A 27812-nucleotide genomic window follows, 5' to 3' on the forward strand; every position below is an offset into this window, starting at 1 on the left:
GGAATTCAGTTCCTGGAAAAAAAAACGCTGAATAAGACAAATATTGTGAGAAGGATATTTATATGTACAGCCATAGTTATCATAACATAGTTTATAAGTTGCGAAAATTGTGTACATTTACAATTTCAGATTATGGTTGGATTATGGATTATATGGATGGGATGGATTATGGTTGTGAACGAAACGGGAAAATTGTATAAAGTCAGTCCGACCCAAAATGCAGGAATGTCCGGTCAGATACGGGTCATATAGTCATACTTATACATACTCACTATACAGCAAAGAAGAAAGCTGGTGGAAAAAGTCTTGACCCATGGTTCTCACATGTGGGTTGCCCTTAGACTAAAGATGCATACTATTATTAATCTATGGTGGCTGACAAGACTCCCACATGCATCTGAATACAGCAAGGAGGAAAGCTGGTGGAAAAGTCTTGACCGATGGCCAGGGCCGTCTTAAGTGCATCATGGGCCCCCGGGCCAAGTGGTTTTTCTGAGGACCTACCAGGTAAATTACAGAAAATTTCAACCAAATCTAATTTTTGTGAGGCCCCTATTCTCTCAAGGCCCCCGGGCCGGGCCCGGGTAGGCCCATGCGTTAAGACGGCACTGCCGATGGCTTGCATCAGGGAGCGTCATGAAATTCAAATTTTTGATTACATAGTGATACTAAAATGCCTACATTTAAATATAGATTGTTTTCAAGGACACACAAGTGCAACACACTTTCCAAATAGTTTTATACAGGCTATAAATATTCTCAATATACACACAATATACAAATTTATAAATATACTACAGCAGTGCACGTTGAATCTTGAAAGGAGAATCACATCATAAATCGAGGCCTAACTTTCCACAATGGCGTCACACACTACGATTGAAATGCAAGTGGCCCAGGCCCAAACTGTCAGTCATTTGGAAAAATCATGTGAACTTTTTTTGAATCATTTTTCGCCTCTTTGGATCTCGGATAGGCAGTTTCCATCAATTGCTGATCACGCCCTTATCACGTTGATTGTTCTTTAATTATCACGAAATAATCGATAATAATAATAATGTTGACCTGAACGTATGGGAGTCGAGTTCAGTTACTTGCTGACCCTGCGCTGCGTGGACTGGTTTCGGAACCAGCTTCCTGTTAATTAAATAAAAAGAATTAATCATTATTCTCAAAGCAATCGAGCATACTCTTAAGCTATAGCTATAGTTTTTTCTTCCCTTAAGTCAATAATTGAAACGAAATGGAGCGCTTGATTGGTTAAAACCGATCAGTCAATCAAAATTTCAATAACGCTTAGTCACCTGACTTATAATCCTCAGAGGTCTCGATTGCAGCATATAGCTTTGGTGCGCTTCAAGCTCTTTGAGTCTTTTATTGCAAATTTCCAACTGCTGCGCTCGTAGATCGTCTTCTCTCTGAATAGTTACATAGAAATTTCACAAATGTTAGTCATTATTATGAGAAAAATATTAGACACAATGTCGAAATAAATTTAATTCGCATTTAAGGAATAATTCGGGAAATTATTGTAAACAAACAAATACACACACATACACATTACACAAATACTGTACAATAACACACAAAAAGGAATACAAAAGAAAAAAAAAGACATACACGTATAACGAATATACACTATGTGGCCCCAAGGGACACTAAGTCCTTCCAGGAAGGCAAAAAGGCATTGTATTACAATTTTTTCGCCGCCATTGCGAGCCGCCAAGTATGCAGTGTGGTTATAGAAAAAACGTATAAGAAATTTAAGAAATGGTGTATAACAGTTCAATGTAAAATGACAATCCATATTTAGTGAAATTTAAACAAGATGATGCGAGTATGTTCTGGGTACAACATTAATACACATGAAAAAATATAGTTTTAAGTGAGTTCTATATGTAAAAAAAAATTGTTGATTTTATATTTATCTAACTTTTTTATGAACAGTTTCAGAACATGTCATCATAATTTTGAATGCTTATTATCTCGGATTAAGGCCGAGACTTCACTATAAAAGTTTTATAAACTTTTCTAAAACTTTCTAGCGTAAGAACAATGAGTAGATAATAGCTACTGCCTCAGTATCCGGTTGCAGATTCAGTTTGAAAATGTTTAGGGATGAAGTAAAAACATTTGGGGGACACGTGTATCGATGAGATATTTGCAGATACGTTTCTCCGCAAACATTTCAGTGGACAATGTTTTGGTATGATTATTATTTGAGGATACATGTGTTTCAGTAAGAATGTTTGTAGATGGAGTAAGAATGTTTTTGCGGACACCTGACTTAGTAAGAATGTTTTTGCGGACACCTGACTTAGTAAGAACGTTTTTGCGGACACCTGACTAAGTAAGAATGTTTTTTCGGACACCTGACTTAGTAAGAATGTTTGGGGATACACCGGTAAGAATATTTGTGGGCAGCTCTCTTGGTAAGATTGATTGAGGATACATGTTTTAGCAACAATGTTTGCGGTTACTGTACAACAAGGAAATATTTGTGGATAAGATGATAATGCATGTGGATAAAGTAATATGCATGTGGATAAAGTAATAATGCATGTGGATAAAGCAATAATGCATGTGGATAAAGCAATAATGCATGTGGATAAAGCAATAATGCATGTGGATAAAGTAAAAACGTATGTAGATAAAGTAACCACGTTTGTGGATAAAGTAGTAATGCATGTGGATAGAGTAACTAGTGGATAAAGTAAGACCATTTGTGGATGCATGTCTTCATAGGCGTGCGCAGGATTATGTATAAACATATGCACACGGTGTTAATTGCGACAAGGGGGAATTTTCTGAGGAAAGAGGTGGGGGGGGGGAGAGTTGTCATTTCTTTCTTCGGAAAGAGGCGTTGGTTTTTAATGCAAAAAACACTAAAATCTCCCCCCTTTCCTCTTTTTTCAGGTTAGCGCATGGTCTTGGTATAAGAATGTTTGCAAGTACATTTTTCAGCGCGAGAATTTTTGTGGATTCATTCATTAATATTATTGGATACATGTAAGAATTCAGTAAGAATGTTCCTAGTCACAATAAAAAAATGTGTTTGCGGATGAAAGTAAGAATATTTGTGGATACACGTTTAAGAAGAAAATTTGTGGATTCGATAAGAATTTTCTGGGGTGCATGCATCAGTAAGAATAGTGCATTTATTAATTACTTTGGCTAGGTGCTCATCCAGTTCCAGATGCCCGATTCCTTCCAGTTTTTCCAGGTCTATCCAACCTTTCCACCTGACGCTCACTCCATTCATTATAAAGCTGCTTTGCAGATGCACCTGGACAAGAAAATATCTATAATTATTTTATCCGATAGAATTCATACTACGTGAATAGTACGTGTTAAATCAAAAACATCTTTAAAGGGAGTGTAGAGGTCCTACATCATTGAAGACTTTCATTTAGTTTAAATTTTCATCAATTCTGACACTAGTGTAAGAAATTACATTCATTTTGTGATGATTTCTTTCATTAATTCTGAAATTATTTCTTTCATTGACGCTGAAAATGTTCGAGCCCCGTACTCATCAAGACAGAAAAACCAAAAATGCTTTGGAAACGTAAAAAATATATTAATCAAAGTCTGTAGTACATTACTATTTCTAGTAGGCCAGTGTTCCGCACTCTTTTCCAGCCCATGGCCCCTTTGGACCATATTTTCTTTTTGTGCCCCCCCCCCCCCGTCTTATCCAGGGCCCTCTACTCTCACTTAAGACCAAGATACCCCTCTACTTATCGAATTGAGTTCAATCGAAACTAAATTCATAGTAATAAAAAAGAATCATAAATAAGATCGAGATCTCCGACACCCTGGGCCGGCCATGGATCAAAAAGGTGGGCGATGATCCCTTGCTAAAGCCGAATTATATGGGAAAAATAGTTTATGTACAATTCTGAACAATCCACACACACAACAAATCTACGACCAAATAAGTCGACCCTCCCGACACATCACTCTGGGTCTTCACCTACCCTGGGCTAGAGTTTATCGAGCTTCGTTTTTTGAGGGGGTTTTATCAATATCATGGGTTTCCCCGGACATAGGGATGTTCTGCGGCTCATTACTTAGCTAGAAGTAACTACTTACATATTTGCAAACTAACATCTGAAAATCATAGTACTAGATATTATCTTGCATCTTGCTTACCCAGCCCCCTATCGATACGAAGCCCCGGATCATGCCCACATAGGGCCAGAGGGTTAAGATGGCCTTGGTTCTATGGACAGCTCTGCTTGGATTCTCAAAGTAGTCATATTGTTTCCCACCATATTTCACATTCCCTCAGAGACCTCTGTGGTCCCTTTCAGGGCCGCCCTTATCAAACGTGGGGCCCGGCGCGAAAATAATTGTGGGGCTCCTTAGCCCCGATTGTATATATTTTGTTGAGTAGAGGAATCGGGAATCGAAAGAGATTCATGTATTATAGCAGAACCTGAAAAATATTCACTCACCAATGAAAACTCAGAATTATTGAGAGGAAAAATTCCAAAATTGGTGTAAATTCAGAATATATAATGGAAAATATCTCAGAATTTATGAAAATTCGGAATTAATGAGAGAAACAATCACAGAATATTGTTAAAAATTCAGAATTAATGATAGAAAATATCTCAGAATTTATGAAATTCAGAACTAATGATAGATATAATCACAAAATTGAAAATATATTTGATATACACATACGTGTATATATATATATATATATATTTTTTTTTTTTTTTTCATTTCTACTACATTAATTGCGGGGGCCCCAAAACCGCGGGGCGCTGTGTGGCCTCACCACAGAGTAATAATACTATAGAGTGCGCGCGAGGGGTTACAATGTGAAGCAAAGATCCGGAGTCACGTGATTCCGGTCGAAAGGCTGGTCAGGGAATCTCGCTGGCAATGCTTTCCTTATGGCTGTTCGTATGACGATCTCCAAGTGCTGTCTTATTTTTCATTAGAATGGTCACCACGTGTGCAGCTTTCGGATGTTCGGAACGGTTTAGGAAAGGAGGAACATTATCCTTTCACAAAGGAATACTTTTTTGCTTATTCCCCTTCTTATAAATTAAAAATTGGAATATTAAATTGACGATGCAATGGATTTCTGACGTAATCTCAGTTTCTAACGACTCCATTTTGGATTTAATTCAATTAAAGTTCCAAGTTTTGGTAAAATTCAAATGTCATGAATCATTATTAAATGTTTTAATAGAATTTTTGGCAATAAGTGATTGAAATTGTGAGTTTTATGAAGTTTTAACTGAAATATACGTCTCCGCAAGATTTGGCGAGATTTGGCGAGCTAGTGAGTTCATTCGAGTTTTGCTCAACTTGGAAGAAAATATGCTTTTCAGATGGAGAAATTTATGAAAAATATTCTATTTAAATAGAATGTGAGGAAAACTTCCCCCCCCCCCCTCTAGACAATTGCAGTTTTGCATAAAAATGCATAACAACCTCTAAAAATAATAGTATTTTTACCCCTCTTCGTAACGGTTATGTTTGCATATGCTGATAAATACAGCAAAAGCCAACATGAACTAAGCCGATGAAAAAAAATCTCTCTCTATCTTCGCATTTATTATTAATTTAATTTTTATGGCGAAATATGTGTAGTGCACGCATCTCATACGGACAGAACTAAGTTGTTGAAATAAAGTGATATTTCAGCATGGATTTTTTCCATATTCATTAAACTTACTAACTTCATTTTGAGAATTATTCGATTCATTCGTAAAAAGTGATAAATGCTACGAAATTCATCAAACTTACTAAAAATATTGGTAATTATGCATATATTTACCAACTATTATGCATAATTTCTGAAGATAACGCGCACTACGGATTTATCAAATTTACAGTAACATAAACATTATATATTTGTTGTATACAATATTTTGTTTCCTGTGTGTGTATAGATATTTAGAAAGCTATTAAAAACTGTGCCAAAAAAATTTATTTCATGAAATTTATACTGTTTATATTCACTTCCTTCAAATATTATATATTCAATTAAAATTTAAAAACCCATGTGTTAAGAAATTATTAAGAATTATCACTTAATGGAAAATAAATAAATTCCGTTTTCCAATATTTGTTTATTTTATAGAATTTATTTTTTCAAATCTGATACTCCCTAAATATTTCACATAAAAATGAGTGAAATTCATTGAAAAAATGAAGGAAAGTTTTCATCAACTTGATCGAATTGAGTCAAATTTCGTTACAGCAACATCCTAGCTTCTGCGAAAACGCGCCAAATGTAATAGCGCAGAACCTGTTCTTTCCCCGACAATACTGCTCATCTTTTCTTCACGTTCGACAAGTTTTATGAATAGCGTGCGCGGTCTATTTATATCTTAAGTCTATGGGCCTCACCTATCGCCCTCCCTTAAGGGCGGCTCTGGTCCATTTCACCACTTCGTGGCATCCTTTTCATCTGATTTTCACCCGTGGCCCCCCCCCCCTTGAAATATCCCATGACCGCAGGGGGGGGGGACATTTGGTCCTTGGTCCTACGTTGAAAACCACTGTTGTATAGGCTACTTTTAAAATCTGAGTTATTTTCTGAATATACAATTCATCCAAAATAGGTTCGATCCCCCCCCCCCCCATTTTCCCATTGACATCTGCCACGGAACGGTATAGGACGAATAATATATCATGGAAGATACCTTTAAATAAATAGATATGACGAGACGGGGATAAAATAACTACTCGAAGGATGGGAACTTTTTTTTTAACAAATGCGAGGATAAAGTTCAGGAGGCTTCAAAAAAATCGTGAATATTCAACAATACATATGCAAATTATCTTTACGTACCCTGTAATTTTGAGCTCGGTACCTCAATATATATAATCCACGCTCACACGTGCCATTGAATAACCAACCGTTATCACAACGATTCCTTGGATCTAAATACTAGAAAACTCAGCGAAATATAATGATGGTCTCGTTCCGTATTCGAGATATTAGCTCTTTTCCAAGAATGGAAAAAACTATGCGCAGCCTATACTGTATATTATAATCCCCCTACGCGTATTCAATGATAAGAATAGATCAGAGTAAATGAACTGAATATTATTTACCTGAATATATTGTGCTGTGAAATAGGTTGGGGGGTGGATGGTTTGCGTATTTTGGAACTAAAATTACAGTTCGAAATCCACTAATCCCAAATCGTGTGCGGAAAATTCACAGACAACAATTCACCACCACGCAATTCACCGACATGATAATTATGGCAATCCCCTCAGCTAGGAAAATTCACCGACAAACAATCATCGATAAAGTGACATGGTGAGTGAGTGAGTGAGTGAGTAGGCTGATGATTTATCAAGCGAGTGAGAAGGTGAGCAAATTAGTGAGTTAACAGGGGAGCGAACTAGTGAGTGATTTAGCAGGGGAGCAAATTAGTGATGAGTAAGCAGGTGAGAGAATTGGTGAGTGAGTAAGAAGTAGAGAAAATGAGGGAGGGAGTGAGTGAGTGCTGGTAAATGAGTGAGTCATTCATATGGTCACCCCCCGGTCACTCATGTGGTTACTCACTCACTAAATTATTCGTTAGTTCATTCACCAATTCATTCGGACACTGTCGCTCACTCACTGATGACGAATTGTTTTCGGCGAATTTCTCCAGTGGTGATTTTTCCTTCGGTGAATTGCGGGGCATTGTTACATAGTGTCCTACGCATCTTTAGATATGCACAAAACTCCGATGCATTTATTTCTAGAGTATATAAAGCTTACTGTGAATTTCTAAGAGCACACAAAGCTTCCTGGGCATTTTTAAGAGCACACAAAGCTTCCACACATTTCTAAGCGTACACAGAGAATCATATGAATTCCCAAGAACAAAGTTTCCTGTGCATTTCAAGGGATAGCCTACACATAGTTCTCACGCATTTATAGAATGTACGAACGAATCCTGCGCGTTTCTGAGGGTGCATAACGCACGCACTCAAAATCTTAGTTAGCCCGAACGCCTCCAGCGCATTTACAGGTACCTGCACATGTATCATGCTTTTCTAGGGAGTGCGAGCGCCTCTTGAACATTTCTGGGAGTGCATTCACCTCCCATGCATTTCTAAAAGGATACGAATGCCCCCTGAGCGTTTGTGGGAGCACGCTAACCTCCCTCCTATACATTTCTAAGGGATACGCAAGCTCCCCCATGTGTTTCGGGTGGGGGGTACGAACGCTTTCTATATACATTTATAATACAGTGCATCTCCCGCGCACAGTTCTGGAGGTACGAACGCCTATATCTTCTGCGGTACGAAATCTCTTATGCTTATCTAGGATCCACGCAAGGTGTCTACGCATTTAAAGGGAGGTACGCCTGTCTTTTCTACGCCTTTCTAGGGTGAGCACTCCTCGGGAATCTCCAGCAGGGGTACTTGAAGCATGAAAGGTCGGGACCCACTGCTCTAGGTGCTCAACGGGGAGGATTCTCCAATTATTATTATTTTTTGAATCTCAGAGCATTTAGATCGGGATGGATGGCCGTACATCTATTTGTGACTTCCCGTCGGGTACAAAAAAAAATGGAAAATAATCAACATTAAAAGTATTGCCGACGTCGATGAGCTAGTTGGGCGCGAGGTAGTTATTATAATGATACGTTTCCGCAACGCTAAACATCCTAATAACTTTATTAGAATCGTACAAGAACAAAAAGAAAAAAATGGCCTAATAGACCGAGGAAAATAAAATGTATCATATGGGCTGTGTGAAGTGCGAACGTAGGAGGTCATTTGGACCTAAAATTTGCCCGTTCCGTGAACCGTAATTGTTTTTGACGATAACTTCCGTTTCCAGTTCGTCGATTTGGCAACAGGTGCGTAAAGAGATGATTATATTTGAAGTCCTAGTTGGCAGCAACAAAGGCCAAGACACATAAATGGCGGCAGGCACAGGAGGGAAGTCAATGATTAAGTCATTCCACTTCTGAGACTTCCCTTTTCTTCGAGTCAATCAATGAAAATGACCTTCGATATCCCCTTCAATGGAGAGAATTTCTCAACCATTTACGCTTAGCCGGTGACATTGTTATTATTATCAGTAATAATCCAGATGAACTAGAAGAAATGGCTAAAAAATAATTACAATAATTAGGTGTCCTTTTCTCCTGATTCTCATTCTTATGTAAAAATAGTCCCGTTTCATCCGATCTCTTCTTGCCCCTCCCCTCAAACACAAGGACCAGTCAGTAAAATGTCTGAAACAATTCGACGGACCTCTTCGTGTCCCGTATTACGGGACGTTTCAGTATTTTCAGTTGCTCCGAAGAGTGCTTCACATATTTGTTCAGTTTTTCAACGATGCTTATTTAAATTTAGTGCTTAGGATGTCATCCCCCGATGATGGACAGACTATTTTGCAGAAAGGATGCAACGGGAAAAAAATAATTAAAAGTTACATGCACTGAGTTACTGGAGCTGAAACATGGACACTCACAAGCAAGACGATACAAAGGCTACAGACAACACAAAGGAGCATGGAAAGATGTATTCTAGGCATCACAAGGAGAGATAGAAAACGAATCACATGGATAAGGATCCAAACAAAAGTATATGATATCATGGATAGAATTAAACGTCTAAAATGAAGATGGGCTGGACACACATATTGCAAGAAGACAGGACAACAGATGGGCCACAAGTATTCTAGATTGGTACTCCCGTGGTGTAAAACGTCCGAGAAGAAGTACTTAAACAAGATGGAGCAATGAGATCCGAAAGGTGGCTGGATGGCAAAAGCATCAGACAAGAGTAAAATCGAAAAATTTAGAGACCTACATCCAGCAGTGGATTAAAAATGGTTGGTGAAAACGACGCGGTGATTCCTTTCAGTCACAGAAACTGCGGAGCGGGGATCACAAACTCCGACCCCTACCGCGGGTGACAAAAGTTTGAGAACCACTGCCCTATTTTATACAGCATTTAATTTAGACGGTTTCTGGAATTTCAAGGGTTTTTGAAATTGCAAACGAAATTTTCCGTTCAGACGAGAATCGTCATCAGCAGTCAAACTCTCGTGTGTCATGCTAAATCTATGAGTAGCAATCCATCCCATCGATGATAGAAGGCGTTAATAATCGCGAGGGTGGTTCAATGTCGCAGGCGGATGTCGAAAAGAAAAATTAAATAATTGTACATACAAAAAAAAAACAAAAATGGTGTATCACAAGGTGAACCGTCTTCGGTGCAATTTTATAGGGCGTCGTCACCCATCTTTGCAACCGAAAAAAAAGGGCGGGTGGTCCTTTTAGCGAATTTCGAGGACCACCTATGCGACCTTTTTAGTTTTTTTCCCTAGGTGAAGAGCCGACCACCCTCCATTGTTTTCATCGAGATCTTGGGCCTCCAGACCAATTTTACAGTTTATTCAAGATGATGTATTGCACAGCGATGAGATTTTTCATGAATCATTTTGATTAGTTAAACACAATTCGATTTCGCGTTTCTTGACCTTTATTCGCCCCCCCCCAGCCTCCCTTTGGACAATATATTTTTCTTGTGTGTCCCACCTCCCGTTTTTACTAGTAAATGTAGATATATACAGGTATATGCAACATCCAGAAGGGGGGGATCTACTTATATAGAAAGCTATCTACTTATTAAGCTGGTTTCTGAGTGAATTTCATAGCGTACAGAAATTTTATCAACAAGGATGGAGCGCTAGACGCCCGTAGAGAGTGTCGGGGGGGGGGGGTTCCACTGGCAGCTCTACTAGATTCTATAAAGTAGTCATTTTCCGTCTTGAATGCTTCACATCCGAGATTATCTGAGATTTTTAATTAAAAAATCTCGCCCGATTATCTGTGCCATATGACTCCCCTTTCTACTTGATTTTCACTGGTGGCTTACTTCGAATACCCACAGGGTGTCCTGTAAGTCCTATTTCGGCCTTTGTCTCCTCAGCGTCATAGGGAGTTATATTATATATTCAATTTTGTCTTCATTTTTAAAAAAATAAATTCAATAGATTACACTACTACTAAACCACACATGTACCTCGTCCATATTCCTCTGCGGAACTTCTAACGAATCGGTACATCGCCGCTGTGGTGGTCGAGTGGTTATAGTGCCGGACTCGTGATGCGAGGATCCGGGTTCGAACCCCACAGTGGTGGTCGGCTGAAGTTGGTTTTCTGTGGTTCCCAACTTCAAGGCGCAAATGCGAGCCGATCTCCCCGTAAAAAGTCTCGCCACAGAGAGCAACAGTCCTACAACGATAAATCGTTCAATCATAACACTTCACTCATAGTTAGAAAAACTGGGGGCAGATGACAGCACTACACATAACAAGCATTACACAGAAACAAACTTTACGTCAGGTTGCACTACACGTACACGCACGTTCCCGCATTCGTTGGGGGGGTTTCGCGGGGGGGGGGTGCATGTGTGGTGTAGCAGTGGTAGGTAGGGCCTCCAAAAAATGGCTCGGGGATCCATGATGTTCTTAAGTCAACCACCTCGTTGGGCAATTTGCCTGTTGTGGCGTGGTATTTGTATGTTGGAATGCGTGTGTCCGTGTCTGAATCTAACGTGAAGCTTGTTTCTGTATTAATGCTTATTATAGTGCTGCCATCTACCACATGTTTTTTGAACTATAAGTGAAGTGTAATGTTTGGAGATTTTTACCGTTGTAGGGCTGTTGCTCTCTGCGGCGAGACTTTTTAATATGGAGATCGGCTTGCATCTGCACCGCTAAGTTGGGAACCGCAGAAAACCAACTTCAGCCGACAACCGCGCTGCAGCGACGGTGGGGGCCGCTGTGGTGGTCGAGTGGTGGACTCGCATCGCGAGGTCCCGGGTTCGAACCCCACCGTCGCCACAGTCGTGGTCGGCTGAAGTTGGTTTTCCTGTGGTTTCCAACTTCGAGGTGCTAATGCGAACCGATCTCCCCATTAAAAAGTATCGCCGCAGAGAGCAACACACCTACAAACGATACAAATATTCAGTCATTACACTTCACTCCACTTCTGAAATGTAGATGGCAGCACTGAAAAATCAGACACAACACTAGCTACACACTCAGACTGTTAAGTACCTAGACTTCCGGCACAACTCACTAGGTAGTAAATTGCCCATGGCGGTATATCTCTGTTGTGCTCGGTTCGAAAGAAAGAAAAGCGAAGCGACGGTGGAGTTCGAACCCGGGACCTCGAGATGCGAGTCCGTCACTATGACCACTCGACCTCCCACAGTGGCAATAGACACTGGAGAACATTTTTTTCCCGTTTTCTGTTCCATGAGATTTTTCAACAGATCTAAGTTATTTTCTTATTGCTGATTTCAAATCTGAAATCGATTTCTCTCTGCAAGCTCTATTTTTCATGCAGTTTGATATTATATAGTGATACATGGCTAAAGGTCCCGGGCCATCGACTAACGACTTACATTAGCTTAGTTGTTGCAGTTTAGCTGCACTGCTATAGGTATAGGTTCAGTAGTGTGTCAATTTATCAGTCTGCAGCATCAGTTTTATAAAAATGACTCCAGTGGCTACTAGAGGGCAGCACTTTTCTAGCATGTAGGGCGTGTCTTCAGGAAGACGGCCACAGTACACGTCAGTTGCAGATGCGATAAAAGGAAATGTCATATTCTTCTTTCTTTTTAGTGTTATTTTCAGTGCCAGTTTCAAACAAGTAGAATAGTGCATTTTGTGGAGTTCGTTTCAGATCTGAATCCAATGGCTTCTTCAAGTAGATATTAGTCCTAAAATATAGTCCTAATGCATTCAGTTGTGTATGCAGAGCCGCAACTGGATGCTTGGTCACCCGGGGCAAACGAGCATTTTGACGCCCCCTTGTAATGTTGAAAGAGAGGTTTCAGAATGAAATTTGCGCCCCCTCGGGTCAAGCGCCCGGGGCACGAGACCCGCCTGCTCCCCCTTAGTTGCGGCCACGTGTCTATGTCAAAGGTTACTGCACACTTAGGCGTAATATTTCATTGTTTGTGAAGCATGCTTATGAAGCCTATTTTGAAATTAGGGGTACTTGGGGACCAAGACAAGAAGTAGGATGTGTGTCATAATTGCGAGGAAATGTTTCGGGACCGGACAAAAGGAAAACGGAAGGGTTTGCCTTTTGGAATTCCCATGGTTTGGTGACAACCCACAGATCACATAACTAACTGCTATTTTGGCCTGGTCAACGCAAAGGGTGTCGCAAGAAAAATCGTCACAGGATCTCCTAACCCTGAAATTGCATCCGCTATTCGACCGATTCCACACTCTGAGAAACTCCCAATTCATGTGCTTTAATGGTTTTGGGCCATCTGAAGATGACCACACTGAGCAAGATCAGCAAATGTTTGGTGTTCGTGATATCCAGCTTCCACAAATGGTTTCATCAAGACTCAGCAGTTTAGTCAGTCTAGCTGTCACGAAGATGAATGAAAGGGCGTTGTCGGCGTGGCTGTCTTTCAAGGCAGTTATACTAAAATTTTCTTCGTAACAAAAAGGCAGAGAACTATGAGATTCTGGTTACTAGAATGCTGTTGGCTTTTCGTGTGCTCGGGTGCAAACACGAGTGTAAAGCTTCATTTCCTGTTTAGTCACCTTGATCGATTCCCCAAGAATCTTGGGGCTGTAAGTGTTAAACAGAGAGAGCGCTTTCATCAAGATTTCAAGACGATGGAATAGCGCTTACAAGGCCTATGGGAAAAAGACATGATTGCGGACTACTGCTGGAGCATCAAACGAGATTGCTTTCATAAAGTCCACAAATGCAAGAGTTATAAGAGCAAATCTTGCCTGTAAATTGCCGAAAAAATATAATCGGGGGAAAAAACTAAAAAAATGAAATTTTGAAAAAAATCTAGAGCTTACAGGGAAAAACCGAATTTCATATTTGAAATTAATGTACTTGAATTAGGTAAGATCAAGTGCTTGTATAAATGCAACAAAAATTTTGTTCCCAGTGTTATTTTTTATAGACCTACCGGAAGGACATTCGCTTCTATGTACAGTCGAATCCCATTATAACGATTATCGTTATAGCGAAAAAAATCTCGTTTTTTAACGAACACTTTTCTAATGCCCCAGATAAGTTTCTATAGGAACAATGGAAAAAATCCTCGAATTCCTTTATAACGAAGGGATTTCTCAGGCAGAGTTAGGACTTACATGACAACACCCTGTAGGCCGGTGATTCCCAACGTGGGGGGGGGGGCAATTTGATTTTTAAGGGGGGCAGTTTGAGATTTTCTATGAAGGCTCCGAACTCCATTTTTTCATGTCGGTTCAAATTTTTAAACAATTTCTCTCTCTTGATTTTTTTCTTTTTTTCTCTCTTTCAGTGGAAGGGTTCTTAATGTTTTGTGTTCCACGGAAAATTCGTGTCCTGCGCCAATAAAATGGAGGCCACGAACTCGGCATGGTCCGGGGGTCTCAAGAGAAGAGGGCTTTACAAAAATGAGAACCAGTTGAAATTTTCGAAAATTGGCAAAGCAGGACCTCAGAAAAATCACTTGGTCCGGGGGCCCACGATGCCCTTAAGACGGCCCTGCCCCCCGAAGTCTTTTCGAGGACCCCTGATTAAAAACAGCTGCTTTCGACTAAGTAAAAGTACACAGAAATGGGGGAGGGGCAAAGACCCCTGGTTTTAAAATTTAAGGAGGCAAAGCAAGGAGCATGGGTGCAAAAAAGGTTGGGAACCACTTAGGCCCATATGTGTTTGTTTGGTACTTGATTAAATTTTCTGACATTTTTCATGAGTCGGGCTCATGACAGTATCAAATCCAAGCACATCACGCTAATATAACACGAGGTACAATAATGTAATTTAACCGCTAAATATTTTGGGTATTAATGGTGTTTTTCCTGAACCGGAACGGAAAACAACACGAACGCTAATCGAAAAAGAAACTTTTGCAACGAGAATTTCACATGGTGCATTTTCCACTAGCGAAAGTTAAAATTTAAGGTGCCAAAATGCCTGTATAATTCATGTTATTTAAGAATAAAAAAATTCAATTTTTATCGTTATTTCTCAATTTTCCTGAGAATAATCAGCCATTTTTTCTATCTGACATCCCCAAAAAATGCAACCTCGGTTAAGAGAGAGAGCCACTGATCTATCTCTAATAAGATCAACGCTCGCCAGTAAAATGCGGAAAGGAGAATTATGGAATCACAATCACTCTGCATAGTAGGCCTACATATATTTAGTATGGAATTTCTTACCTTACCGCTGGCAGTAGAAGCTCTGGAATTATTTCTATACAGACTATCTCCAGATGAATCGAACATGAGTTGCAAATTCGTTCCAGTATTTACGAAGGCCTGAAAAAAAAATATATAAATATGTGAATAGCATGCCGAAAATGAAAAAAAAAATGAAGTCCAAAATAGGCCTACTGGATCAGTAAAATGACTACAAATCGCCATTTAATCATCAATATTCACAAAGGATTAACAATTTATCTTAGCTGCTGTATTATTATTAAGCCTGATTTACGGAAAAGTTACTGATATCGTGTTACGAAAATGCTTCCCAAATAGCGCTTAATCATTTGTATGTGGTATAATGGAAATTTATTTTCATTAGAATTTGTTAGAAGAAACACGTGTTTCCAGACGTTCAACAACGCAATTCATTTCTGATGCGTTCCAGCCGAAGAATGGTAAAATAGGCTTAAATTATCAAAACAAAAAAAAACTCTAGAAATTTACAAATTACCATTTCGAATTCTTTCTATAGGCCTAACTAAAGGTGCTCAACCCTTTTGAAGAGTTCCGGTCCACTTCATTGGTTTGGAAACACGTCGCGGGCCACTTGAGTTCTGGAAATGTGCCTCGAGTCTCTCAGGTGAACTGAAAGTGTGCAGCGGGCCACTTGAGTTATCTCGAAATGTGCCACGGACCACTTGAGTTATCATAGAAATGTGCCGCAGGCAATTTAAGCGATCTGGAAATGTGGTTCGAGTCACTTAAGGGGGAATGGTGCACGATCTAGGCTTCCCCTGCTTTCCTATGGGAAAAATCCACTTTCTTTTAGGAACATTTGGAAATTTTCTATTCATTTTCAGCCCTCAATTTTTTTTATCCCAAATACTATGAATATTTTTATACAATTTAGGATTTTTAATATTTGCTGGTTATGTTTTTTCTCTAATTTCAACAGCATGCGAACTTTTTCAAAAATCACCAAAATTTACCCATACATTAATTACACCATAAATTTTTTTAAAAACAATTTTGATAAAAAAAATCTTCACATTAAAGTATGTAACACCATTGTGTGTGTTGAGAGAGACACACACACACAAAGTTTCGAAGCATTCGAATGAGTGACGCTCGAGAAAATGTTCCTTATCTGATAATTAGAGCCTGGATTATATGCAAATGCATTATGTGCATATGCATTTGCATATTTTGTTTTTTTTAGCATTAAAAATGCCAAATATGTTGCATAAAATCAAAGTATTTTCAGAATAAGTGCATATTTTTAAAGGTTTCTTTAAGTTCGATTAATTTTTTTTAATAACTTTTCAAATAAATATTGCTCAGAATATTTTCATTTTTTCCGCAGGTGGGATTTAGGGAATTCAGAGATGTTTGTATATATAATACTATATTTTTCAAATTTCAACAGTTTTATAAAACATGGAAAAAACAAACAAACAATAAGCCATCCAATAATAATAGTTGTTGCATTTGCTCAAATGTAACCGATACGTTTATATTCGTTGAATTTTCCAAGTTTTACAAAAGTACTCTTTTATCAAACTTTTATAATCCCGGCCTAAGGCTATTATTAGAGATATGTAAAAAAAGTATTAAATTTTTTCAGAAAACTTGTCGAAATTGTTTTGTCACTAGTATTGCGTTACTGAGCAGCTACAGCAGAGAGGAAATTAAAAATGTGTAAATAAAAAATATGTAGAGTTGTTTGCATATGCAGTACATACTGTTCATATGTAGGTATATATTCTTTAAATGAATATGCAATAAGAAATAGAATATATTCATTTTTAAAAACATGCCCTTTTTTGCATGATTTTTAATGCATATTTTCTCAGCTTTGGTACATATCCTGGAATTTTGTTTAAATTTTCCAGATATGCTTTTTAGGCTGATATTACACTATAAAACTTTGATAAAAATTATTTTATAAAACTTGAAAAATGTAACCAATAAACACATCTGTTACATTCGAGCGAACTCAACTGATCGGCCTATTGGTTGCATTTCTCAAGATTTATAAAAGAACTTTTATCAAACTTTTATAGTGTAATCCTGGCCTTAAGCACATTTTGAGTTTTTTCTGCATTTTCTGTGGTTTTCATTGCATATTCTGGCATTTTTAGTGCATATTTTCGCAGTTTTAAGTGCATATTTCAGCATTTTAAGTGCATATTTTCGCAGTTTTAAGTGCATATTTCAGCATTTTTAGTGCATATTTTGACAGTTTTAAGTGCATATTTGCATGTTTTTAGAGCATATTTTGAAACTTTTTTAGTGCGTATAATCCAGGCTCTACTGATAATGAACTTTGTTTTGAGAAAAGAGCATTTTATATAGTGGGAAACATTAGCATATATACATACAGGGTAGTACAAAAACTTGGACACAGTTAGACGAAGAAAATTTCATAGCATTTGAAAATTGAAAAATTCGAGAAAATGTGTTTTGCGAGAAAAAATGTGCGTGCACCAACCCCTTTAAATGATCTGGAAATGTGCCAAGAGCCACCAAAATGATCTATAAAAAATGCCGCGGGCCGATTAAGTAATCAGTAAGTGCGATAATTGAATATAGGGGGTCGGGGATGTTTTGGCTTACCAATTCAACGTGACCTTCCTTGAAAGAGTTCCTAAATTTCTGTTTTCTTTCTTCGATTGGCCTGTCCCTGAATCCAGTATATCTGACCTGATGACAAAATATGAAAGTAATTAAGGGTGAAATAATCAAAAAGCTTATTGCACTAGTCAACAGTCACTTTGTACCTGACGTTTGATGTATTAATTCTCATAGATTTTCGGGCGTAGAATCTGAATCTAGCCTTAAAAATGAGCTAACACGTAAAGGTTTTCGTGTAATTTAGATTTGTTTTTTGGGGGGTTCTTGTGTTATTTGTATTCTTTATAATGGAAAAATATATTTATGAGAAATGAAATTTATGAATATCCCAAACTCTTTGAAAATGTCATATATGGCACCTGTGAGTGTGGGATTTAATACCACCGAATTATAAATGCCAGAGCATAGGAAAGTGAATCGGAAGATGTCGACGTTCGTTCAGGAAAGTACAGACCTGATCATATGATGCATCCCCCTCATCTCATAGAACAGAAGAAACAATGATATGGTTCCCGATTACCAGGATTTCTAAACAGCAAGTTGAAATTTTCAGTTCCAGGTTAAGGCAATGGAACGTTCTGGGACAAAGGTTATAAGTTTCTGATCCAGAAATTACAGTTTTTCTATTATATTTTAAAATTCAAAACTCAACACACGGGACCATGGCCCCTACATCCTGGAGCGGGGGCCCCTAGGCTGGGATCTTTTGCGGGGGCCCCCCCAGGCAGACTTTTCACGGGTCCCTTCTGTAGTTAATTAATAGCGTAAAAAACATAAAAATGATGAGCACTATGCCGAGCCCCAGGGTTAGAGCCCTGTCAGCCACCCCCCCCCCCCACTTGTAGGGGCCATGCACGGGACACAGATGGATAAATGAAGTTAGCGTTAAGCGTAACCCGCTGGATTGGCGAATATTTATTCTTTCAAGTAAAATAAGCTTATAAGTAGTAATATTAGTTGCGCATAACGGCAACAAACTTCCCTTGGGTGCTTGTCGCTTCTGGAGTGGACATAAGGGAAAATATATTAGGCAAACATGATTCTGCTACTAGAGGAAAGCTGATATGCAGATATGCCATGATTTAAAAGTAGGTGATCTGCTTACAGGTTTACAGGGCGAGTTGAAAAAAAAAAGTAGCCTACTGCTGCTTTTATGTGTAATGAAGCAGCTGAGACGACAGCCGAGCCAGGGAGAGCAGGCTGGTCTCGTGCCTGCGCGCTGGACCAGAGGGGCGCGCAAATTTCATTCTCATACCTTACCTTCAACATTACAAGGAGGGCGGGCAAAATGCGCACTTGCTGCGGGTGACCAAGCATCTAGTTGCGGCCCTGGCTCGGTTTGAACGAAAGCTGACACACCAAGAACCACTCTAAAGCTGAGTGGTCTGAGAGAAAATATCACTGCAGCTCATATACGATTGGAAAGGAAAATGTTTATAATGCTCCATTGGTTGAGCCGAGTTACCGTATAGTATTATTTTACTTTATATCAAGTTGCGTCCAACGAAGAATTTCGTAAAAAGCTCTTCTCATAAAGAAGAGAAGGTCTGGCTTTTGATCATTTGAAAGAAATGCTTCCGAATTGGGTGGGAGAAAGCTAAACAGGACTCATATTTGTCAGACCCCAAATCAGAAAACTCTTGAAAGATCCAGCTTTTGATACCAAGCTGGGAAATCACGTATTAGCTGCTTGGTTCTCTTTCAAAATGGTTGTCTACGGTTTCTTCGCAATAGAAAAGACGATAAGACCTATGTTTCCATAGTAGGCCTATATCCATGGCCCCCACAAGGGCGGTCCTGACAGGGCTCTAGCCCTGTGACTCGGGAAAATTCTCATCAATTTTTGCTTTTTCACGCTATATATTAACTATAGAAGGGCACGTGAAAAGTCTGACCTGGGGGGCCCGCAAAAGATCCCAGCCTAGGGGCCCTGCTCCAGGATGTGGACCATGGGGAATTTTTTCATGCTTTTAGTGACAAACAATGTGAAAGCTTTCACAAAGACATTATTACCATGAAGCATCGTTATATCAAGGACATTGGAACCCTTCGATGATGAGGGAATTACTGTTGGTTATTAATCAAGGAGACTGATGATGATGCACTTAACACAAGAAAAAGCATGTGTGTGCGTGTGTGTGTCACATCCTTTTATTTTTCTAAATCAAACGCACATTAAACTTCTGAAATATATTGTTAACTCAAGTGCTATTGCATATAAAGTAACAGGAAACCCCATCTGTAAATTCTGAGGGTTCTCTTTAATTTATTTGAAACCAGTCAATATTAGCTAATAATGTATTTTTGAGTTGTGGTGGTAGAGTTGTGTCTAAAAATAGTAACGTCGTAGAGAAAAACGATTTTTTCTTGCTGAGTTCATCACTCCAAAATTAGGCGAATGTATTGGCTAAGCAGGTACAGAAAAAAAGAATTTTGGACAGTAACACGTACCCAAAACCATGACCCACCGGTGGGTTACACTGTGCATTTTTGGACGTGTGTGACCACCGGTGGGTCACGTACTAGGCAGGGACAATAGCATTGCTTCTGAAAGTCTCTATCTACATCGGAGTCTTTAAACGGTTTTGCGACAGATCCGCACAAGAGGTAAGATCCGCAAGTAGGGGTAAGGAAAAGAGCTTGGGTGCGCTGAAATGCCATCAAATTACCCCATGTGCGGAAATGCACCGTCCGGATCTGTTCTATACACCCTTTAAATAGCGTATCTACGGCTACATGAGTGGTGTATCCATGTACTAGCAGTATGAGGAGTTGGTCATATTATTTAACTGAGAATCAACGAAGCACAAATTCAGATATAGCAAAATATTTATGAAATGAATTCTGCTCATTAGATGATGCTTCTTCGAAGGATTGACAACTTCGAAGGGGGATTGCTGGACAACTGTTGATTCATGAGGAGATGCATGGGAGCCCCTCACAAGGTTAGGGAATGACACGACTCCAGCCTTTGAGCCCGAGATGATTCTCATCACTTTTTTTGTTTTTCCACGATATATATTCAATATAGAAGAGCCCCTTAAAAAAGTCTGGCCAGGGACCCGCCAAAGATAGATCCCAGCCTAGGGGCTGTGCTGCGGGATGTGGGGGGATGGCAATCGATCTGACGGAATATGAACCTGACTCTTCTGGTGATACTAGAGCTATTTGTTGAGATGCTATCGATGCTAATCTTTTTTTTTTGTGTGCTCTGAAACTCATTTTCGGGGCATTGAGTCCCGATTACCTGCAAAATGTGTGGTGGCAAAAATCCGCCTCTCTCTCTCTCTGCCCTGCATACGAGACATATCCGCGTCCAAATTTGTTTCAAATTAAAATTTCAATATACTGACCTCACTATCCCTACTGAGCCTCTTGAACAGTTCATCAGATTCGAACTTGGCTTTTTGGTCGGCCACGACTCTAGGCGTGCTGAATAGGTATCTAGGCACAGCAGCGGCAGTGCCGCAGCAATTGTCATATTGGTAATCCGGGGTCAACATCATGGTTACGCACAAATCGACGCTCATCACTGGAGTGATTATATAATCCGCTCTCGAAACGCTTTTATTGTTTCCCAAAAACTTCTCTCTCCCTGTGTGTGTGTCGCGGACTTGAAAATCTATCACATGCAAAAAAAAAAAAAAAAATTGACGGGAAGGTTGAAAAAAAAAAAAAAATAGTCATCAGATCATCTGTCATTGGTTTGTTGCGGAGCGAATCGGCTCGACGATAGACCTCGAAGTGGGCGGGGTCGAGCTCTTTTCTTACACGATATATCATGGGGGCGTGACTAGCCGACAGGTTTGGACAAATAATTGTGATTGATGGACCGAAGTTCAACAACTGTTTCCCCTCCCCTATATCGCATTAAAATATACACCCCGTACATGGGGGCCCCTCATTTCATGTGGGTCTGCGGATATCTTTCTTTTTTCCTGTCTATTTAGTTCCATCTTCTCCAAGGTCTGTTTATCTTTTCAGTGATTTAGAAAATTAAAAAAAGACTTGTCTTCAAAACACTGCGGTAGGAATCGTTGAAATTTTCCGCGAAGCCCGCGGGACACCTAGTGAATGATTTTGCGGTGAGAAATTGTAAGGTTTTATCCAAAATCCTAAGGCATCACAAAGGCGTCTTCATTAATTTCGGGCTCTTGTTTAACTCGTGGCCCCCTAGGGCCCATTTTCTAAGATGAGATTTATTTACTTTGAAATTATTTATTAAATTATTTTTTTTATTATTCGATTCATTCTGAAATTCTTTCTTTTATTCATTCTAAAATTATTTTTTCACTTGTTCTGAAATTCTTCCTTACACCTGCTCTGAAATTCTTTCATTCATTCTGAAATTCTTTCTTTCATTCATTCTGAAATTCTTTCATTCATTCTGAAATTCTTTCTTTTATTCATTCTGAAATTATTTTTTCACTTGTTCTGAAATACTTTATTTTATTTATTCTGAAATACTTTATTTTATTTATTCTGAAATACTTTCGTTAATACATTCTGAAATTCTTTCTTTTATTGGTTCTGAAATTATTTGATTCATTCTGAAATTCTTTCATTGATTCATTCTGAAATTATTTGATTCATTCTGAAATTCTTTCATTGATTCATTCTGAAATTCTTTCATTGATTCATTCTGAAATTCTTTCATTGATTCATTCTGAAATTCTTTCATTGATTCATTCTGAAATTCTTTCATTGATTCATTCTGAAATTCTTTCATTGATTCATTCTGAAATTCTTTCATTGATTCATTCTGAAATTCTTTCTTTTATTCATTCTGAAGTTATTTCTTTTATTTATTCTGTAATTATTTCTTTCACTTATTCTAAAATTGTTTATTTTTGTCCTTCTTAAATTCTTACTTTCTTCATTCTGTAATTATTTCTTTTACTTATTCTAAAATTATCTATTTATTTCATTCTGAATTTTTTCTTCATTCTGTAATTATTTCTTTTATTTATTCTGATATTATTTCTTTCATTTCTATTCATTCCGAAATCATTTCTTTCATTGTGATTTACAGTGGATCCCGTTTACAATATTTTCCGAAAAACTGTCATGGAAAAAAAGGTTTTAAGTTGGAAAATGCTTTAAGCGTGGGAAATCCTTAATGAGTAGGGGAGACCGGGGCTCTTTGTCACACTTAGTAAAACTTGGCACCGTGGAAATAAGTCGCAGGCCTACTAAGCCGAAAAACGTTCTAAATGAGAACGTTATAAGTGGGATTTTCACGGCACGAAATTATTTTTTTTCATTTTCATTTATTATGAAATTATTTGTCCTTAACTGTGAATAACTCATTCTGAAAATTTTATGATTAATTATTTTTGCTAAAATTATGCATTTTAAAATTAATGAGATAAAATTATTTCTCTCTAAATTGCCGATTCCCAATGTGGGGCCCACGCCAAACAAAGGGGCAATTTGATTTTTCGGGGTTGTTAGAGGTGGGACAATTTGAGAATCAGTCTGCTTGAATCGGTCTCGGCTATTCTTGTCTGTGGAACTTTCAAGAACTTCCACATCTAGGTTCAAATTTTTTTTTAAACAATTTCTTGGTGACTTCTTTTATTTTTCACTTTCCGTGTTTTCTTTGGAAGGTGTTTGATCAGGGTTTCTTAACGTTTTGCGTTTCTCTTGATTTTGAATTACCGTATATACTCGTGTATAAGCCGACCCCCGCACTTCAGGACCACCAAAATCGCAATAAATTGAAAACCCATGTATAAGCCGACCCCAAAAATCCGTGCATTTCAGAGACAAAAATGCTTATATTTTCGTGCAAAATAAATAGCTTACGGAAATTTACAATACAAGATAATTCAAACTTTTTAATCTGTTTCTTCTGAGTCTCCAAGCTCATCGTAATGCATCAGATCATCATAGATGCGGCATCTTCGTTTTTATCTTCATCTTGGCTGTCATCGTTACTGTCACTTTCAAAGAGGATATCATCTTCAGTTCCATCCGTAATTTTCGTAACGACACCCACACGTTCATCGTGATTCAATGATAGCATGATGCACAGCCGTTTTAACGCAAGGGCTCAATGCAAGAAGAAATATTTCCGGCCATTTTTGGCCAGCGCTGGTCGAATGCATGGCTCCTACATCCTGTAGCGGGGCCCCTAGGCTGAGATCTTTTGCGGGCCCCTCGGTCAGACCTTCAACGGGCCCCTTCTGTAGCTAAATTATAGCGTGAAAAAGCAAAAAAATGATGATAATTATCCCGGGCCCCAGGGCTAGAACCCTGTCAGCCCCCCCTATGTGGGGGCCATAGTCGAATGAATGTGGTTTAGTTCACAAAACAAAACCTCCGATGTTTGCTTCGATACATTTTATCATATTGAAAACATTTGCTTTCGTTGATTCAGAAGAAAATAAATAGCTCTCAGCTTTAAGTTAGTATAAATGTAAATTTCTCAAACACTTGGGAAAATTGGAAATTTATTTTCCAATGTCTTCGCGGAGCACCAAGAAGTTTTTGGTGGAGCACTCAGTTGCGTTAACTTATTGTCTAGCACTTGGAAATTTTTCAAACATGTTTTTTTCAATAATTTTTGACGCAGAACACTCAACATTTTCTGAAAACATTAGAGTAATACCTACATCAGTGTTATTCAACCCATCTCTTTGCAACTGCGGAGCGATCAAAGTAGCTGAACAATTTCGCTGACCGGCTGAAATGAGAGAGGAATCATTTACTGACCCCAACAAAAAATAAAATGAATCATCTGTAAACCGGGGAATGGGGGGGGGGGAATAAATATGAGAAATCATTGGCGTACGCAAGAAGGGAGGGACCCCGAGAAAATTCTGCGTACGCCTATGTGAGAAATATACATTTTATGTATGAAACTTGGTTAATTTGAACTTTGAATAGTGTTCGAACTTTTACGAATTCCCTTTACGAGAGTTTTCTATCTAATTTTATGTTAAAATTTCTTGTTTAATTCAAACTTTTTTCAAATGTTTTGGATAATTCGATGTTGATGGGAAAAGAAATCGTGATTTTTCTAAGAGGGAATTTAGTTTGGGAAAAAACTCTTCAAGAATCCAGTCTTCGCCGTTCTCGAGGTCAAGTTGTTAAAAGACAAATTCTGAAAGACTAACAAAAGTTTGAAAATTTGTTGTTGAAAATTGTTTTTCCCTAATCGTTTTTTAATAATGCAATGCCCATTTTATGGTAACATTGTTCAGCTAGGGTGCATCGAGACTGTGTACCACTTGATACCGATTATGCTTTTCAACCTATAGGGATCAAAGTGTAAAAACATTCAAAATCTGAATTTATTTGTCGTCATTAAGAGTATGGAAAGTATCGGAAAGTTCAGATTGAAAGTACTATATTTCCTTGATAGGATAAGAATAATAAGCAAATTTGGGACACAGTTTCGTAACTGATGATCATGAACTGTTTCCTTGAAAATCAGTCTTTGAACATTATCAAGCAATTACTGTAGAGATTGTAGTGCGATTATCGTTATATCGAGAGACATCAGTTAAACATTAAAAAATAGACATTTCCAAAGAAGAATTGAAAAATATCGTGGTAGAGGGATTTTTCATTATAGCGAGGTTTCGCTGCATGTCTAAAGGTAGCAATCGGCCTTTAGAAGAAGCTTCTTCAAAATAAGCTTCATTTGTAAAAAAACATTTAAAAATAAACCTCTTCCTATTTTAACGCTTACAGAGATAACTCGTTTAACTTTATCCGCTTTATTTCGGCAATCACGAAATATCTCGGCTCCTTAAAACCCTGTGATTTCGGTAATAACGAGCCCAGCTAAATTTGTTGAAATTCTCTTCGCACTCAAACATGTGCTTTCCATCCCTCCCCACTCCAGCCTGTCGATCAACTGGCGGTGGGCGGAGTTAGCTTTTGTTCAAAATCTGATAACAGAAGGAGCGAGGCGTTGTTTTTCCTTTCCTTTCGAGGTAGTATAGAATTATGCATACAGCATAAATAACAGAAAAACGATAGAGTTTTTGTCTCGATTGTTTTTCTTTTTTTAAATTATTATTATTTTCGGTATTTAGGGGAGGGAGCATTTCTATCATCTTACGCAACTGGAAAAAAAATATTCTTCTAGAAAACTAGGTGGCAATTTTTGGAACGTTTAGTAATTTCCATTATGGCAGCTATATAATGCGGCAAATAGGGGAAATTTTAAAAACCGCTTAAAGGCCGACTTTAGTGGCACTTGGAGCTAAGTTAATAAGCTAGGCTTACTAAAAAAGAAGTTTCTTCTATTGGAATATGATAAATGTTTTTTCTTTAATGATTGTATCATTTACTTATTAATTATTTTATTAATCAATTTCGTAGGCCTATATATATAAAAATTTTCATTGTTAATACTGTTACAAATACAAATACAACGCCACAACAGGCAAAATGCCCAACGAGGTGGCTGTTCTATCTAAGGCCGGTATTACACTATAAAAGTTTGGTAAAAGTCCTTTTATAAAACTTGAAAATGCAGCCAATATGATCACCGGTTGCATTTTCAAGAATGTAACTAATAACCTTATTGGTTAGATTTTTCAAGTTTTATAAAAGGGATTTTATCAAGTGATTTTATAGTGTAATCCCGGCCTTACGAAAGTCTTACAAGAAAGATGAGAAAGGTTATTTTTTTTATATTCTCCAAAACACACGCGTTTGTCATCAGTGACGTCAGAGCCGGGGTGCTACGAGTACTCCCCCCACAGTATTTTTTTTTATCCCGCGTCAGGAGTATTATGATGTACTCAAAAAATACTCATGAATCAAAGTAAGCTACTTATTGAATTGTACGAAGTACAAATGAGACTGGATATCAAGGGAAATACTTAGGATGCGCAGTCCCGTTCAGTCTAAACGGAACACAATGTTCTTAGGAAAGAAAATGTGTGTTTTCTTAATAGTGGAGCACGCTCCCGGAAAGCGCGAGGTTGATGGTTCGGTTCCCCGCAGATGAATGTGACTTTTCTTTCCAATTTATCTTCGCTTGGTACCCAGTCATTTGTATTTCATATGATTAACGGAGAGGTTCGTCGTTTCGTTTCTACTCATTGAAGTGCTTATGCGCAAAAGAACTTAATCCCATTAATGTGTATCACTCCCCTAGTCAGAAATTTTTTTCTCTCATCGCCCCCGACCCATTGGATGTTATACTCGTAGCTTCTATCGCACCCCCCCCCCCCGCCCATGACCATTCCATCGCCCACCAGGGGGCGATATTGCCCAATTTAGGAAACAACTGTTCTAAATCATGAATGCTCAACCAATATACTGCTGGCCAAATGTGGCCCTCGAAGTCTTCTGAGGTGGCCCGTGATATCAAACTTAATTTTGGTAAAAATGAAATAAATGATTGTTTACACTATTATATTTTGGTCTTTTTTTATGTCTTCTGGAAAAATTCTGACGGTTACGTTTTTCTTAATCGTCATTTTTCACCTTGCATTATAATTTCTTCCACCTCGATTTGCATTTCTCTCTGCCCATTTTTCCTTCCCAATTTGAAGAAATTTCCCAGCAGGGAGCAGACAGACCTTTAACACGATACTTATACAACATAAAAAATTCAGCCACTTAACCATTTTCATTTGAAAATGTGGAAGACAGATGGCAGCACCAGTAAAAACGCGAAACAAGCATAACCCTGACTACTTAAATACGTTAAGGAAGGGAGGGATCTACAAACTTTCAGACATCTCGGGCAGAACTTCCCACGAACCACGCGGGCTACCAACCTGAAGTATTTCGAATTATAGGATCGAATCCATATTTACGGTGTTTTATTTTACCAGAACGGCCAACAGGGGGGTCCAAAATAATTGAAGACTTCATTTATTCTGAAATTATACTTTTTATTGATTCTGAAATTGTTTCTTTCTATTGGGAAAAATTATTCTGAAATAAATTTGATTAATTAATTAATTTACAATTATTTAATCGAATTATTTATTCTGGTAATTCTATAACTCCGAAAATATTTCTTTCC

At 38.3% G+C, this 27812-nt stretch overlaps 1 protein-coding gene across 2 annotated transcripts; it reads right to left on the reverse strand.

Annotated features, from left to right (window-relative positions):
* Positions 1 to 720: 720 nt before the first annotated feature.
* LOC149087948 (protein big brother-like) lies at positions 721 to 21423 on the reverse strand. 2 transcript variants are annotated; one of them, XM_089252638.1, is made up of 6 exons: positions 21166 to 21423; positions 17795 to 17881; positions 15194 to 15292; positions 3170 to 3286; positions 1305 to 1418; positions 721 to 1137 (listed from the first exon to the last, which is right to left on the reverse strand). In XM_089252638.1, exons 1-6 carry the CDS (start codon positions 21340 to 21342, stop codon positions 1087 to 1089), a joined length of 645 nt encoding a protein of 214 aa, XP_089108764.1. In that variant the 5' UTR covers positions 21343 to 21423; the 3' UTR covers positions 721 to 1086. The 2 variants fall into 2 exon arrangements, with proteins under 2 accessions (XP_089108764.1, XP_089108771.1); XM_089252645.1 differs by lacking the exon at positions 17795 to 17881.
* Between the last annotated feature and the right edge of the window lie 6389 nt (positions 21424 to 27812).

Source organism: Pholcus phalangioides, unplaced genomic scaffold (genome assembly GCF_987345545.1).
Source record: "Pholcus phalangioides strain wild (caught in Gottingen) unplaced genomic scaffold, Ppha-v1.0 ptg000003l_1, whole genome shotgun sequence".
NCBI classification, from domain to species: Eukaryota; Metazoa; Arthropoda; class Arachnida; order Araneae; family Pholcidae; genus Pholcus; species Pholcus phalangioides.